The sequence below is a fragment of the Mangifera indica genome, chromosome 9 (assembly GCF_011075055.1).
Source record: "Mangifera indica cultivar Alphonso chromosome 9, CATAS_Mindica_2.1, whole genome shotgun sequence".
In the NCBI taxonomy this organism is placed as follows: domain Eukaryota; kingdom Viridiplantae; phylum Streptophyta; class Magnoliopsida; order Sapindales; family Anacardiaceae; genus Mangifera; species Mangifera indica.
Window position 1 is genome coordinate 7,962,724 of NC_058145.1, and position 15,709 is coordinate 7,978,432.

General features: G+C 35.5%; 1 protein-coding gene across 2 annotated transcripts; it reads left to right on the forward strand.

Annotated features, from left to right (window-relative positions):
- Positions 1–2,189: 2,189 nt before the first annotated feature.
- LOC123225960 (microtubule-associated protein 70-2-like) lies at positions 2,190–15,324 on the forward strand. 2 transcript variants are annotated; one of them, XM_044650351.1, is made up of 12 exons: positions 2,190–2,585; positions 2,676–2,761; positions 6,517–6,582; positions 6,689–6,859; positions 7,072–7,242; positions 13,390–13,545; positions 13,625–13,771; positions 13,948–14,019; positions 14,109–14,391; positions 14,539–14,636; positions 14,727–14,914; positions 15,091–15,324. In XM_044650351.1, the coding sequence occupies exons 1-12, from the start codon at positions 2,426–2,428 to the stop codon at positions 15,104–15,106; spliced, it is 1,614 nt and encodes a 537-aa protein (XP_044506286.1). In that variant the 5' UTR covers positions 2,190–2,425; the 3' UTR covers positions 15,107–15,324. The 2 variants fall into 2 exon arrangements, with proteins under 2 accessions (XP_044506286.1, XP_044506285.1); XM_044650350.1 differs by having other exon boundaries at positions 14,109–14,636.
- The last annotated feature ends 385 nt before the right edge of the window (positions 15,325–15,709 follow it).

Below are 15,709 nucleotides of genomic sequence, written 5' to 3' on the forward strand. Positions count from 1 at the left end.
TAAACTCTAATAATACAAATAAATTAAGAAAATAAATAAATAAATAAAACATAAGATTTTTAAATGTTGTTTGATTTGATCATCATAATACGCGCATCTATAGTGTAACTATTCACAAATATTACCAAACATATTTTGCAAAAAAGGCTTATGATAAGTCTGTCTCTTTGTGTGTATCTTTATTTTGTTTTATCTCTTGGTGGTCTTTTATAAGACTTGAAAAGAGAATATTTAATTCAAATATGATTTTATAGATTTTATTATATTATAATTAAATTAAAATAGAATATTTACAATAACATAACGATCTCAACTAAGAAAAACTAGATAAATTTTGTTATTGTCATAAAAGAGAATATGAAAATCCCATTAGTAAATTCTAAAGTGATTTACCGCTAAACGAAGGTTTTCTCATTGTTGCGATCTAAAAGGTTTGTTCTCATTCATGGTCATGTAGCAGATAAAGAATACTTCTTCAATTGTTAGTCCCATAACTAGCCACTAATCGCATTTGCTTAGACAAATTACCTTAAAAAGACACTCCTAAAAAAGATATTCTGCTGGCAGGAGGATTTGTTATAACATTTGTCTTTTAAATAAAACATATAATTCTCATAGAGAGTGTGATTATTAAGTTGACTATATATGCTCAAACCCTAAAAAAAAAACTTAGAAGTGAAATTAGAATCTTGTCAATTCATATTGTTACATTATATCTTTGGTCTCCATAATGTTTTATTTACGAGGTCAATGGACAAATCTAAATTTAAAAAAAATGGGATAATATTGTATATTCTTGAAAAAAAGGTTTCTTAGACAATAGATTGGCACTCAAAATTAGGGACAATGATAGATTAAGACCTCTCCATCTTCGTACCTATTTGGGAGACATTTTCTTATCTTTATTTTGTCTCTGCCCCATTTACGTGGATGACAAAGACTTTCTATCCCCTTTTTAAGAAAAAAATTTTCCTCCTTTTCCCTTTCCTCACCTATATGAAGAAATTTTCATCCAACTCCAAAGAAAAATAACGAAATATTTGTTAGGTATAATTATTTGTAATAATTTAAAATTTTTAAGAATAATTTAGTATTTAAAGGTTTAAAGATATGAAAAGCAAGGAATATGTTGGAAAGGAAACAAGTTGGAGATATATTTTTCTCTATTTTCGATTGTGAGAATTTTAGTTATTTTCGTTATCATTTCTATCGGAGAATATTCTTCATATTTAAGGAGAAACAAGTTAGAGAAACTTATTCCACCAATAAAGAAATGCCAAAATACTTATTCTCACCCAAGGTTTGGTGTATTCTCAAATTCTTACTCACAAGATTTAAACAATCCAAATACTCACCTGTCGTCCAATTTTGTTAGAATTTTTTATTGGAATTAAGAGTAAAATCGTTATTTTACCAGTTATATTAAAAAAATATAATTTTATCTCATTTTCTCCAAGATTTGAAAACTGATATTTTCATCTTTCAACTTTTCTAGGTTTGAAAAGTGACTCCCCCCCCCCCCCAATCTGCAAGGTTTTTTTCTTCTCTCTCTAGTGACAGTGACAATTACAACCACCATCTCCACTTTTTTTCTTATTTTGGTTGTCTCTCTCCTTGACAGAGGAGAGACGACAATGATGATGGCATCTTTGTCAAGGAAGAGACAAAAACAATCTTCGTCTCTTCATCAACGGAGAATATCTCTCCATCGACGATTGTCTTCATCTCTTCTTGGACTTTGTCTCTTTGTTAATAAAGACGAAGATGTTATCGTTGTCATGGTCTCTCATTTGCCTGGGAGAGAGACGACCGAAGGGAGAAAAAATGTGGAATGGTGGTCATCGTTGTCACTGGAGAGGAAAGAAAAAAATCCTAGGAATTTGGGGGGAAAGTCACTATGTAAACCTAGAAAAGTTGAAATTAGAGTGAAATTATCAGTTTTTTAAACTTGAAAGGGGAGAGAAAATGGAATAAAATTAGATTTTCTTTATTAATATTAATAGTAAAATAAAGGTTTTTTAACTCTTAGTCCTAAATAAAAATTCTAACAAAAGTTAAATGATAAGTAGGTATCTAAGCTTTTGAAACCTCAAGGGTGGATATAAATACACCAAACCTTGGGTGGGAAAAGGCTTTTGGCCATAAATAAATACAGGATGATCAAATTATCAGATCGTCTCCAACAGAATTTTGCAGAAAGAAAAAGATTTAAAATTAGTCCTTATCCATGGACTGAACAGTTTTTCAAAATTTTAAACAAAATAACAAAAGGTCTTTAACATATAAATCCGCGCCTAAATGCCATCCTTAATCATCTCTCATATCAGCACAATTCTAGTCGAAACTGAAACAACTGAACACACACTTAAAGACAACAAGAGTGCGAAAGTGATAATTAAAGAGAGAGTATTTGAATTGATCTCAGATGGCTCATGACAACAGCGAAGTAGAGGTGGAGGTGTCGGTGAGCTCCTCCGCTTCGTTTAAAGCTCGAAGGTCAAAACCTAATGAGGATGCAATTAATCTCTTCCCGGGCTCTGATCCTGTCCGCCTTGAACTCAACCGTCTTGAAAACGAACTCCGAGGTTCAGTTTCGATCTTGTATTTTATAACTAATAGTTTGATTGATTATGATTGAAAGTGAAATTCTGGTGCTTTTGCATTTGCATGTGTAGATAAAGATAGAGAATTAGGAGAAGCTCTTGCGGAAATTAAATTCTTGAAGAATTCAGAACGCCTTAAACACAAAGCTGTTGAAGAGGTATTTTCTTTATTATAATTTATTTGCAATTGCTAGAAATTTTAGTTTATTTTGGAAGATTTATTCTCTTGAACAGGTAGCATTTAGTTCCATGGATTAAGCGATGATGCTGTGCACCTCATTCTTCTTATATAATTTATGGAAGTTTACGATCTCTCAAACTTTTATGCCCCTGTTTTGCACTGTATCTTCGCGCATGATAGGTTATTAAATTTTTAGATATCCTATCTCTCTAGAACAATTTAAGAGGATAAAATGGTTCTTTAGGACACCAAAATCAACAATCTGTTCTACCTGAATTGTTAAATTCCGTTTGAACTGTCAAAATTTGTTGATTATATGACGGCTGACACTTGTATAATATCTGTAATGGTAATTTCATTCTTGTTATGTGGTCAAAACTCCTTCTCAAAGTCAACTCACAGATGTGACTATCAGCTGCTGCTAGTGGTTAACAAACAAGCATCACCCCAGCTCATATTTCGTAGAGCGAAGTCACGAGAAGGATGTACTCTCTTCTAGAAGTCTCAAAAGAGCAAACAAGGACTATTTTTGCCACGATAAAGACAATCACTCAAGTATTTCCTATATTCAAGGAATCATCTTCCTTAAAATCAACTATTACAGTTGAATTGCGGTTATACTCCTACCATATTGAAACTGCCACAACATCTTTCATGCCATTAATTACTAAATTATTATAAACATTATGTAACCATATCTCTTACCACTATAAATACAAAGCAATGAGTAAGGAAAAGGGGGATTGGAAAATTGGTTGTAGATACTTAATTGCCCATTGTTACATTTTATCACTTTCAGCTTGTATTGTAATCTTATCTTATCGAATCAACAATAATACTGTGAACATAGACTACTAACCTTTGCAACCAAAGCATGCGAAAAAATATCTGTGTTCTAAAAAGAGATTGCATTAGATAAGATCCCAACAAGTTCTATCATTACCATAACAACATCGAAGACCACAACAATGAGTGTCAAGCCCTCAAAACGTTGCAAAGGATCTCATCAATCGCGAATACGTAAAAGAGTTCCTAAATTAGCCATAACCTGCCAGACAACAAGTTCATCATACTGAGGAACGGGCGGGTCCTTTTGAAGAAAATTAACATTATCAAAACTATAATCGAAGGACCACGTATAAGAGGCTCACGGGACACTCGAGAAGCTAGATCGCAACCTCCTCTCTCTGTCCACAACCTTTAGGAGAGACCAACCAAGTGCTCTAAAGATGAAACTTTGATACCATTAGTTTCACCGAGATTGATGCCAAGTAGGTTTACCATCCTCAAAATGATGCCTCGGTTGTGATCGCCAAGATCGACAACAATGAAATCCACCGATCTTGGTTGACAATGAGAGTGCTAGGGACATTTTTTTATCCGTCCGCTTTCTACAAGATGAGGCTCAAAGTTGTGGACTAGATGCTAGTAACCACGCCCTTATGTGGTTTCACGAGCGATTACATAGTCATTTAAGGTATGGTCACCCTGCTTGTCATCGAGAAAAGGAAACCACATGACTTAAATGATGTACTTCTTAGTAATTGATTGCTCCTTAATCTATACTGTCATCATAAGCCCGTCACTATTCAAGAGTAAGGCTGGATTTGAATCGAGCTAGCTCAAGCTCAGTTGCTAGCTTGGCTTGATCGATTCTGAAATGAGCAAGCTTGAGTCATGGTTTTAACAATTTATCAAGCTCAAACCATGAGAGTCAAACTCAACAAAAAACTGGTTTTTACTTTTAAACTATCATTTTTGAAACTTTATGTATTCTAATAAAGTAAAACATAGGAGGAAATTGAATTGTGATAAAAAAGGAAAAATTCAAAACTTATTTATAGAGATAATGAGTGAGATGAGTTGTTAGAATTTTTTTCATCTGATGTGAGAGTTTTGAAATTGAGTTAAAAACTTATTTATAGTGGATGCAATGGATTGTTGAAGTGTATCTTTCCAATGTGACTTTGAATCCAATTTCAAAACGCTCACACTAGGTGAAAGGAATTCCAACAACTTACTTTATCTCATTATAAATAAACTTACTTTTTTCCTTTCTCATCAAAATTTAACATCCATCTATGTTTTTTTTAATTTAAAAACATAAAATTAAAATTAATAAATAGATTCAAAAATTGTTATGATGTCAAGTTGAACTCGAGCCAAGCTTGAGCTTAATTCTTCATTTTCAAGTTTAAGCTTAAATTCGGCTCTCTTGAAACTCATTAAGCTCAAGCTCAGGCTCTAGCTCAACTCAAACCTCCTTGAGTTGAGCCAAACTCAAGCAAGCCCAAACTTGAGCTTAACTTAACTCAAATCCACCTCTACTCAAAAGCCTAAGGGCAATGAATTATGTAGGGGTTAGATCATGAGTTGCATCTGAAAGCATAAAGGAGTGCTTGCTCCAGTTCCTCTGATCACCCTGGTTTCTAATGTCGCACTAGTGAGTGTCTAGAACACACAGTTGGTGTTTTGTACTGGGGTGTTGGATGGAGCCACTGCATGCCTTTGCTCGTAAGCTATTAGCCAAGTCTTTGGCATGAGCTTGACTAGCACGTTTTATTGTTTGGGCCTTGACTTGGCCAAGTAGAACGAGTGGTTCTGCAACCTAAACACCTACTAGTAGTAGAGGGTTGTCATGTATTCTCTTGCAAATAGGATATCACTTGCTATCCATACTTGGACTTCTAGGTTGTCGAGGAGAGCCCTATCTTGGAGGACTGTGTTGAAGTTAGGGCAAACGAGTGTGGTCTCCAGTGTGCCGATTGTTGTTGTCTAATACAATGGGAATTTGGTAACCAGGAGTGTAATCCTGGTTGTAGTGGGGATCCCTTTTTTGGCGTGGAAAGTGAGTGCGAATCTAACTGCTTTGAAGTGTGAGTGTATCCTTCCACTATCCATGAAGGGATCATCTCCTTTCGGAAAAAGAGAGAGAAGAACTATCCATTGTTAGAGTTGGGGATCATGTGACCATTGTATCAAGAACTGTAGACCAGTTCCTTAGTGATGTATTTGGGGGTGGGTGGACAAGGGATTTTACTTTACCTTCAGTGATGTTTTTTGGCTTGGTGTAGGGGATTGGGACTATTAGAGAGTCCAATGGAGTATTGTCAACTTTAGGAAGATGGAATACTTTGTATAGACCGTCGTTTCTATATGGAGGGGGAAAAGAGATGAGGAGGAGAAACTGGACCTAGAGGTTTCTAGTGTAGAGAGTGAGTGTGTTATGCATGAAGAAGAAGTCATGGTTTATGGACAAAAGTCCTTATACACTAGTCAAGTAGTCAAGCAATGAATCCAGGTTAAGCTTTTGTGTTTAATTTCATTGTGAAAGTGGGGGAGACATGGAGAATGGCCTGGTTGTTATAGAGGAAGAAACATAGACATAACATATGCACGGAAGAAAGAAGTGGAAAGAACACACATGCAAAGACTCAAATGACAAGGAGTCTTAAATTGCCAATGAAAACTTGGAGATTTGTTACTTCACTGTGCCGTCTTTGACACTTGCCTTGATAATCAAAATGATTAGTATTTTAGGTGATGTTCATATGAGCTCTCAATTGGTGTTTTACAAATGTTAAATGCTAATAGCAAACATTGTTTCATTTAAAAAATGTGGAAATGTGATTTGACTATTGATGCATGATGAATATTGATACCGAAACAAAAAAGGGAATTCCTGCCATATAACAAGTTTGCTAACTTTTTTCTTTTAATTTGTTTAACCAGCTAACAGATGAGTTGAACAAAGTGGATGAAAAGCTTATAGTTACTGAAGCACTTTTGGAAAGCAAGGTACAACTTGTAGTTGTAGCTATATCCTGCTTCGACTTGTTGTTCTCTGTTAACAAATTTCAGAACTTTCTTTCTATACATTGTAATGAATGATGTATGTCTGCAGAATCTTGAGGTTAAGGCGATAAATGATGAGAAAAAAGCAGCTTTGGCTGCACAGTTTGCTGCAGAAGCCACACTACGTAGAGTTCATGCTGCTCAGAAAAATGATGAGATGCCTCCAATTGAGGCAATTATCACTCCGCTGGAGGCAGAGCTTAAGCTTGCCAGGTTGGAGGTATAACAAGAAGTTTATCTGGCTAATTTTGTAACACTATTATATGTGGCCATTACGTTCTAGTTTTTCTTGTCAATTCTTACATGTGGCATTAACTTTCTCTATTGTGAACATATTAAAGAATGTTATCATCATAGAGACTTGTTTCATGTCCGTGATGAGGAGTAATGAGTGAAATTTCTCTTCTTAAGCACGACATGTTGGTTTGTTAGGCAGCAAAATTGCAGGAGGACAATAGAGCACTGGATCGACTAACTAAATCTAAAGAAGCTGCTCTACTCGAGGCTGAGAGGACTGTCCAGATGGCATTGGCAAAAGCTTCTTTGGTTGATGATCTGCAAAACAAAAATCAAGAGCTGATGAAACAGATTGAAATATGCCAGGTTTGTCATTGTTCAAAATTATGCTTGTTGTAATGAAGCTTCAATTACTAGGACACTAATTTAACACACTGCCAGCTCAAAGTCTTAGGTTAAAAAAATAAATAAATAAAAAGAGAGGAAAAAGGGAAAGAGAAATCCAGAATTGAAGAATTAGAAAGAGGACACACTTTTTTTGTTTTTGGTAAGTAAAAAGAGGACAAACTTGGTTCTAATTGTATCATTAATTTATCAAAGTTGGGAAATCCAGAAAAAATTGGACTTCATATACTGTTGCCAAGTTCAACAGACAGAAGTTAGAGGTATACTCCTAATAAAACATTCAAATACCACATGTCAAAATAGTTTATCTTTTTGTTCCTTTAATTATTTGATATGTTATCTAAAAATATGAATTTTATTTATGAAATTACAAGGGAATGATGATAGGTACATGGGTTCTGGTGGTTTGCCAGAGATCAATTTCCACAGCGTCCACAATCAACCTGTTAAAACATCTCCCTACTGCTACACAGTACTGCAATATTCAACCTGCTATCAACATATTCTCAACCAAACTCTTTCACATAAACACCAACATACTGGAATCGAAATCATTTGTATTCCATGTATTGTATCCATAATGGATTCAGTCTCAATACAATGGAACTCCAACACAATACCAATAGATCAATGAAAACAGTAGCTTAATTACAATATCAATGAAATAGTTCTACAAAATTGTTGCTTGGCATTCGAGAGGCCAGCAATCCTTCATTCCACTTTTTCCTCAATTCTCAGCTGGTTTTCGATTCCTTTTTTCTCCCCTTTTATTCTCCATACCATAACTGTCTGGTCCAGTGATGGCTTGCCAAGTCCCTCCTCCAAGCTTTGTGGTCCTGCTTCTTGAGTGAATGCCATCTGTTTCTTCCCATTTGCTGCCACTTGTCATTTTCAATCCTGCTCTTGATAGATTTCCTTGTCTTTGTTTCTTCTTTTTGCGGGAGATATAAACATGGGTCCTAACAAATGAGAACCGTAGAAATATTGATTAAAAGATAATTAATATTTGTTATATTCATATTGAAGAAACTGAAATTAAGGGTGTTTTTCATTCATACTTTTACTGTTACAAAGTTACATTTATATATACATATTAGGTATTCTAGAGTAGGAAAATGAATATTTGATTCCTATATTTGAGATCTTATAATCAACTTCCACCATAATTAGATTCCTATAATTAAGTTTTATACAGATTCTGCAACACTCCTCCTCAAGCTGGAGTATAGATGTTAATCATACCCAGCTTGTTACAAATATAATCAACTCGAACCCTATTTATAGCCTTAGTGAAAATATCCCCTAGCTGTTCTCCAGTCTTCATATATCTTGTAGAAATAAAATTCTATTGAATTTTCTCTCGAACGAAATGACAGTCAATTTCAATATGTTTAGTTCGTTCATGAAACATAGGATTAAAGGCAATATGAAGAGCAACTTGATTATCACACCATAATTGCGTTAGTAATGATATCTAAAAACCCATTTCAGTCAAAAGTTGATATACCCACATTATTTCACACGTGGACTAAGTTGTAGCTCTATATTCTGATTCTGTACTAGATCGAGACACAACACTTTGCTTCTTGCTTTTCCATGATACCAAATTTCCTCCCACGAAAACATAATAACTAGTGGTGGATTTTCTATCTACCTTAGAACCTGCCCAATTTGTATCTGAGAAACACTCAATGTTAGTGTGACCATGATTTCCATATAATATGCCACGTCCAAGAGCACCCTTCAAGTAGCATAGAATTTGCTCTAATGCTACCCAATGATCGATCGTCGGAGATGACATGAATTGACTTACAATACTGACAGAGTATACAATGTTAGGACGAGTCACTGTAAGATAATTTAACTTTCCCACCAATCTTCTATACTTCTTAGGTTCTTCAAACGGTTCACCATCTTTTGTAAGTTGTAGATTAGGAATCATCGGAGTGCTACATGGTTTAGCTCCCAATTTACCTGTCTTAGTCAATAAGTCAAGCACATATTTTCTCTGAGATAGAAAGATGTTTTTCTTGCTTCTTGTCACTTCAATGCCCAAGAAATATTTCAACCCCCTTAAATCTTTTGTTTGAAATTGAGTATGAAGAAATGATTTAAGAGAGGAAATCCCCACAGTATCGCTTCCAGTAATGATGATATTATCAATATAAACAACTAGAAGAATACTGTCAACTTCAAACTATCTATAGAAAACTGAATGATCACATTTGCTCTTTATCATGTCAAACTTTTGAACTGTCTGACTAAATTTTTCAAACCAAGCACGAGGACTTTGTTTCAAATCATACAGGGATTTACGAAGACGACAAACCTTTTCATACTCCCCATGAGCAACAAAACCAGGTGATTGCTCCATATACACTTTCTCTGGAAGGTCACCATGCAAGAAAACATTCTTGATATCCAACTGGTGTAAAGGCCAATTATAGGTAGTTGCTATAAAAATAAATAAACGAACAGATGTCAGCTTACCAATAGGAGAGAAAGTATCAGAGTAAGCCACCTCATTTGCAACCAAGTGAGCCTTAAGACGAGCCACCGATCCATCCGGATTAACTTTAACTGTAAACACCCATTTGCATCCAATGGTTTTCTTCCTTACAAGGAGATTGACCAAGTCCTAAGTATCATTATTAGCTAAAACATTCATTTCCTCTATCATAGCCTTACGCTGACCAGGATGAAATATAACTTCATGAATGGTATTGGGAATAGAAATAGAATTGAGTGATGCAATAAAGGAACATGAAATAAGGGATAAATGACCATAAGAAACAAAAGAAAAAATAGGATAAGTACACTGTCTTTTACCTTTGCGAAGAGCGATTGGTAAATCAATGTCATTAGAAACTGGATTTGACGAAGAGAATGGTTCAGGACATGCATCCGGGGTTGTTGACGTCTGGAATAGACTTGTGTAATGGGTGGTTTGAGAGGGTTAGACTCTTCAGGTAGAGAAATTTCTGGAGAACTAACAATTGTAAGGCGAGATAAGGTAATAGTGTGCACCAACAAATCATCAGTCTCCCCCTGAATGGTGTAAGTAGGAGAAGTAGAGAAAAAATGAATGTTTTCCTAAAAGATTACATTAGCAGAGACCAGATATTTGTTTAGAGTCGAACAAAAGCACCTATAACCTTTTTGAAGACGAGAGTAGCTAAGAAACACACATTTTAAAGACTTGAGATCTAATTTTGTGACATCAGGATGAATATCATGAACAAAACAAGTACTATCAAATATTTTAGGTTTAATAGGAAACAAAGATTTATTTGGAAAAAGAACATTTTAAGGAATCTGACCTTAAAGAATCGATGATGGCATGCGGTTAATTAAAAAATAGGATGTTGAAACAACATCAGCCCAAAATTGTTTGGGAACTTGCATTTGAAACAAGAGTGCTCAAGTTGTTTCAAGCAGGTGTCTATTTTTTTTCTCTCTCAGCTACTTCATTTTGAGATAGTGTGATAGCGCAAGAGGATTGATGAAGAATGTCATTTTGGATCAAATACGATTGAAAGGATTCAGAAAAATATTTTTTAACATTATCACTGCATAAAGTATGAATAGAAAGATTGAATTGTGTTTTTATTTCAGCATGAAAAGCACAAAAATGAGAAAACACTTAGGAACAATTTTTCATTAAGTAAAGCCAAGTCATACGAGAATAATCATCAACGAAAGTAACAAAGTTTTTAAATCCAGCTTTAGACATAATAGGACAAGGACCCTAAACATCTAAATGAACTAACTCAAAACTAAAGTTAGCTCGTTTATTGACTCTAGATCCTGGAGACAGATGATGATGTTTGGCAAATTGATATGACTAACAATCTAACGAAGATATATGACGAATCTATGGACATAGAGTCTTTAACACAGGTAGAGAAGGATGTCCTCACCGACAGTGAGTTTCGAATGGAGTTAAAGCACTTGAACAGGCAATGGACCTTGGCGTTTGCATATCTAAGATATAGAGACCCCCCGATTCATGTCCTCTACCAATAATCTGTTTTGTCGTAAGATCCTGAAATAAACAATGATTAGGAAAAAATGAGACACAACAATTAAGGGCACGAGTGAGTTTACTCACAGAGATTAAATTAAAAGAAAACTATAGTAAACTCAAAACAGATGACAATGAAATTGATGGAGTTGGATTAATAGTTCCAGAACCAAAAATAGATGACGTTAATCCATCTGCTAAAGTAACACTAAAAGGGGATGCAAATGATTGAAAGGTTGAAAAGAGACTAGGATTACTTGTCATATGATCTGTAGCACTAGAATCAATGACCCATTTGGATGAGGAGGAAACAAGACATGTATTTAATTTACCTGACTCAGCACTGACAGTGATAGAAGTCGATGAAGACTTTAGTGAGTCTTGGTGCTGTGAGAACTTGACATATTCTTCTGTAGAAATCATAATAGTCTCTCCAGATGATGAACTGGTAGTAGTGTTAGTTGTTGCAATATGTGCTGACTGGGATTTTGGAGCCCGATTCTGCAATTTTCTACAAGTGCATTTTGTATGGCCTGGCTCATGGCAGTAATAACACACAATCCCTTCTGATTCCTAACTTCAATCAGTAACCTTGTCATGGTTGCTGCTGCTACTTCTATTACCATTTCTATTATATGAACGTCCAGTTTCAGGTGCACCACTTCGACTAACAAAAGCGCTATTACTCTGAAATAATTGGGTGCTTTCTGTACAAAGTACCCTAGTAAATGTGTCATGCAAAGATGAAATCTCAGGACTGGCAAGTATTTGAGACTTGGCAATTTCGAACTCAGATGGAAGACCCGCTAGGAAGCTCATGATGGCCATTGATTCTCGTTGGGCTTGTTGAACCTTCATATCAGGACTAAATGGTAACAACATATTAAGTTCTTCATAAGTTATTTTGAAGTCCATAAAATAAGAAGTAATGGTCCTGTCCTGTTTTTTTGCATAATAGAAAGCTTTACACACCTCATATATACGAGAAAGATTACCTCTTCCAGAGTACAAAAATTCTAAGTATTTCATTAGTTTCTTAACCAATTCACAGTGATTAATTAAACTAATTACTTCACTTTCAATGGAATTTCGGATCTACAAGAATAATCGAGCATCATCTCTTAGTCATGCTTGTCTAGTACCATCCATAGAAGGAGCTTGCGTAAGGTGATCATCTTTCTTAAGGTTTAACAGATGCAATCGAACCGTTTTACTCTATTTTAGATAATTGGAACCATTAAGCTTGTGTTCAGTGATTTTTGACATTATAGGAACCATTTCAGCCATAGTTATCGGTTTAATATCTGCCATAATAACATTGAAAGCAACTGAATAGAATAAATAGCAAGAAACCACTGGACAAATTGATTTCTGCAGCAACTAGGGCACGAATACACTGCACGAACCACAAAGGATAATAAACAAAAGAACTGAAATCTGATCAGAGAGAGATTCGGCGACGACGACTGTTCTGGCGACGGCGACGGCAACGAGATTATGGGGATCTGACTCGTCGGCGCTATTTGAGTCTGACTGTACCGACGGTGAGAGCTAACGCGCCTCAAAACAGGAGATTTGATGCATACGTTTGCAGAAGAAACAGGCGGCACATGCAAGTCACGCACTAAGTTTCCAGTGACCAGATTCTAGGAAACTGTCGATTGTCGAAGTGTGCTCCTTTTTAGTGTGGCAGTGAGAACTAATGTTCACTCTACACGTGTGAACTACGAAATTATTCACTAGGACTGGAAGAAAATTTTCGAATTTGCACACTAGGGCAAACCGAGCTCTGATAACATGAAGAAACTGAAATTAAGGGTGTATTTCATTCATACTTTTACTGTTACAGAGGTACATTTATATATACATATTAGGTATTCTAGATTAGGAAAAGGAATATTTGATTCCTATAATTGAGATCGTATAATCAACTTCTGTCGTAATTAGATTCCTATAATTAAGCTCTATATACTAATTTACAGATTCTGTAACACATGATAAAAAAATCCTAATTTAGAAATTTGCCAATACCTTTAATTTTCACGAGCTGCGTCTGGTTTCGTATGTTCTATTTTTGAAACCAGGAGGAAAATAAAATCCTAGACAAAATGCATCGACTAAAGGTTGCAGAGGTCGAAAAGCTAACCCAAACTGTTCGTGAACTGGAAGAAGCTGTTTTGGCTGGAGGAGCTGCTGCCAATGCTGTGCGTGATTACCAGCGAAAAGTGCAAGAGATGAGTGTAATTACTCTTATTCTCTGAGCTTCTGTTTTTCTAATTCTAGTTGTTCTCATGGCATAGAGATGTTCAAACTGCTTAGGAGGAGAAAAAGTTTCTGGAGCGAGAAGTAGCACGTGCCAAGGTATCTGCAAACAGGGTTGCCACAGTTGTTGCAAATGAGTGGAAAGATGGCAATGACAAAGTTATGCCCGTAAAGCAGTGGCTTGAAGAGAGAAGACTCTTTCAGGCATGTTTTTATTGCATGTTATGCTGTTAAGCGTGTGCTTGATTAACTGTCTGATTTCCTCGGATTTGCTGGTTGGATGGTTTGCTTCAAAAGGAAAAAAATGGAGGAAAAAAAAAGTATCAAGATTTAATGTTTCACTCTGAACTTGATATAAATTCAATTTGCCAATTTTATAGGGAGAACTGCTACAGCTTCGAGATAAGCTGGCTGTAGCTGAGCGCACTGCAAAGGCAGAAGCACTACTGAAAGTAAGTTAGCTTGTTTTGCTTTTATTACTGTTTTATTTTCTGTTTAATAACTTGTCGTTGATTGTTCATTGAATTGATTGATTGCTTAGGAGAAATACCACTTACGATTCAAGGTTTTAGAGGAAAGGCTTAAAGCCTCTAATTTTAACTCTCGCACTGCCTCTGAAGGAAGATGTATAAGCAGCAGGCTATCACGACGTCAGTCCCTTGGTGGAGCTGAAAGTTTTTCCAGATCAACCTCCAGTAGCTCTGTATCAAAGGAAGTAGTGAATTCACAAGTTGGGTCCCTCCAATCCAATAATGCTTTTTCTTTGTTGAGTCCCAAAATGTCAAGAAGATCATTTGATGGTGGTAGCAGATCTTTGGATAGAGGTAATCTGATTCAAGTTGCAATCGCAAAACATAGTTTTCCCACCATCACTGATGATCAGACCTCAATTACTGAGATAACCATTACACATGACGAGAGTATGGATAGGACTGAAAAATCTGAAACACATCTTGAAGATTATGTTTCAGGTGTGTTGTATGATCTGTTACAGAAAGAGGTAATAACTCTGAGGAAAGCTTGCCAAGAAAAAGATCAAAGCCTGAAGGACAAGGATGATGCAATTGAGGTTAGATACAACAACGTAGTTGCAGCCTACACCATCTGATTCATTTTTCTCCTAATTAATTTCTTTGATTTCAAATGCAAAATTGAGCAGATGTTGGCAAAAAAGGTTGACACATTGAACAAAGCGATGGAAGTTGAGTCCAGAAAAATGAGAAGGGAAGTAGCTGCCATGGAGAAGGAAGTTGCTGCAATGCGTATTGGCAAGGAGGTTGATCAGCAAACAAGGCGCACTGGTGCTCCAAAGGTAGCTGTGAATAGCCCTCAGTTGCTCTCTGCAAGGTAAGATACTTTTTTAGCTTTGTGCAATTATGAAGTGGAATTGCTTTGAAATAGTTTAATTTACTGGATGTCTTTCTGTTTCTTTAATACTCTTTCATATGGGAGAAAGACAGCTAGCTATATATACAATTAGCAGAACATGAGATATGATGAGTAAATTTGGATTCATTTTTCAGGAATGCACGAAACTAACTGGAAATTGACGTAGGATATGGCATGTTTTTAATTCTTTGGTTCTGCATGGTTTTGTGATCATTCCTTTTTTTCACTTGTTTTAGCTGTCTCAACCAGGTAGAACATTTATTAAGAACTTACTCTATGTTTCTGGGCAATATTTGTATGTACATTTATTGCAAATCATTAAAGTTAAGTGTGCCATTAATGAAGTTCTTTCCATGTGGGTTATGAAACTGGCTTTCCATGTTGAGTAATAGCCATTTACCGAAAATAGTAGTATTGGGAAAACTTCACTCTAATATTAAATTTTACTGAATACTTGCTAAAATAAATAAGATAGTAATAACAAAAACAAGAATTCTGCAATGACCAAGAAGAGAAACAGTAAGAAATGGCTTGTTTTTATTGACTGTGTCCATAATAAATGCCCTTTACAAGCCTTTGATACTCAGAAAAAGCTATTGATCAAAGAGAAATAAGAACAAATGATTGCATCCTTTTTGTACTCATGACTAAGCCATTGACCAAAGAGACAACTAAGAGCAAATCATAGACAACAAATCAGAAATAAATTCCCAGATATTCTTGAGCTGTTGGACCAAATAACCAACAATTGGG

What these genes read in the sequence shown, in the direction of transcription:
- LOC123225960 (XM_044650350.1), top strand. Translation starts at nt 2,426, where the DNA reads ATGGCTCATGACAACAGCGAAGTAGAGGTGGAGGTGTCGGTGAGCTCC. An exon ending in AAGCACTTTTGGAAAGCAAG is followed by an intron (nt 6,583 to 6,688) that starts GTACAACTTGTA and finishes GTATGTCTGCAG; the next exon opens with AATCTTGAGGTTAAGGCGAT. An exon ending in AACAGATTGAAATATGCCAG is followed by an intron (nt 7,243 to 13,389) that starts GTTTGTCATTGT and finishes TTTTGAAACCAG; the next exon opens with GAGGAAAATAAAATCCTAGA.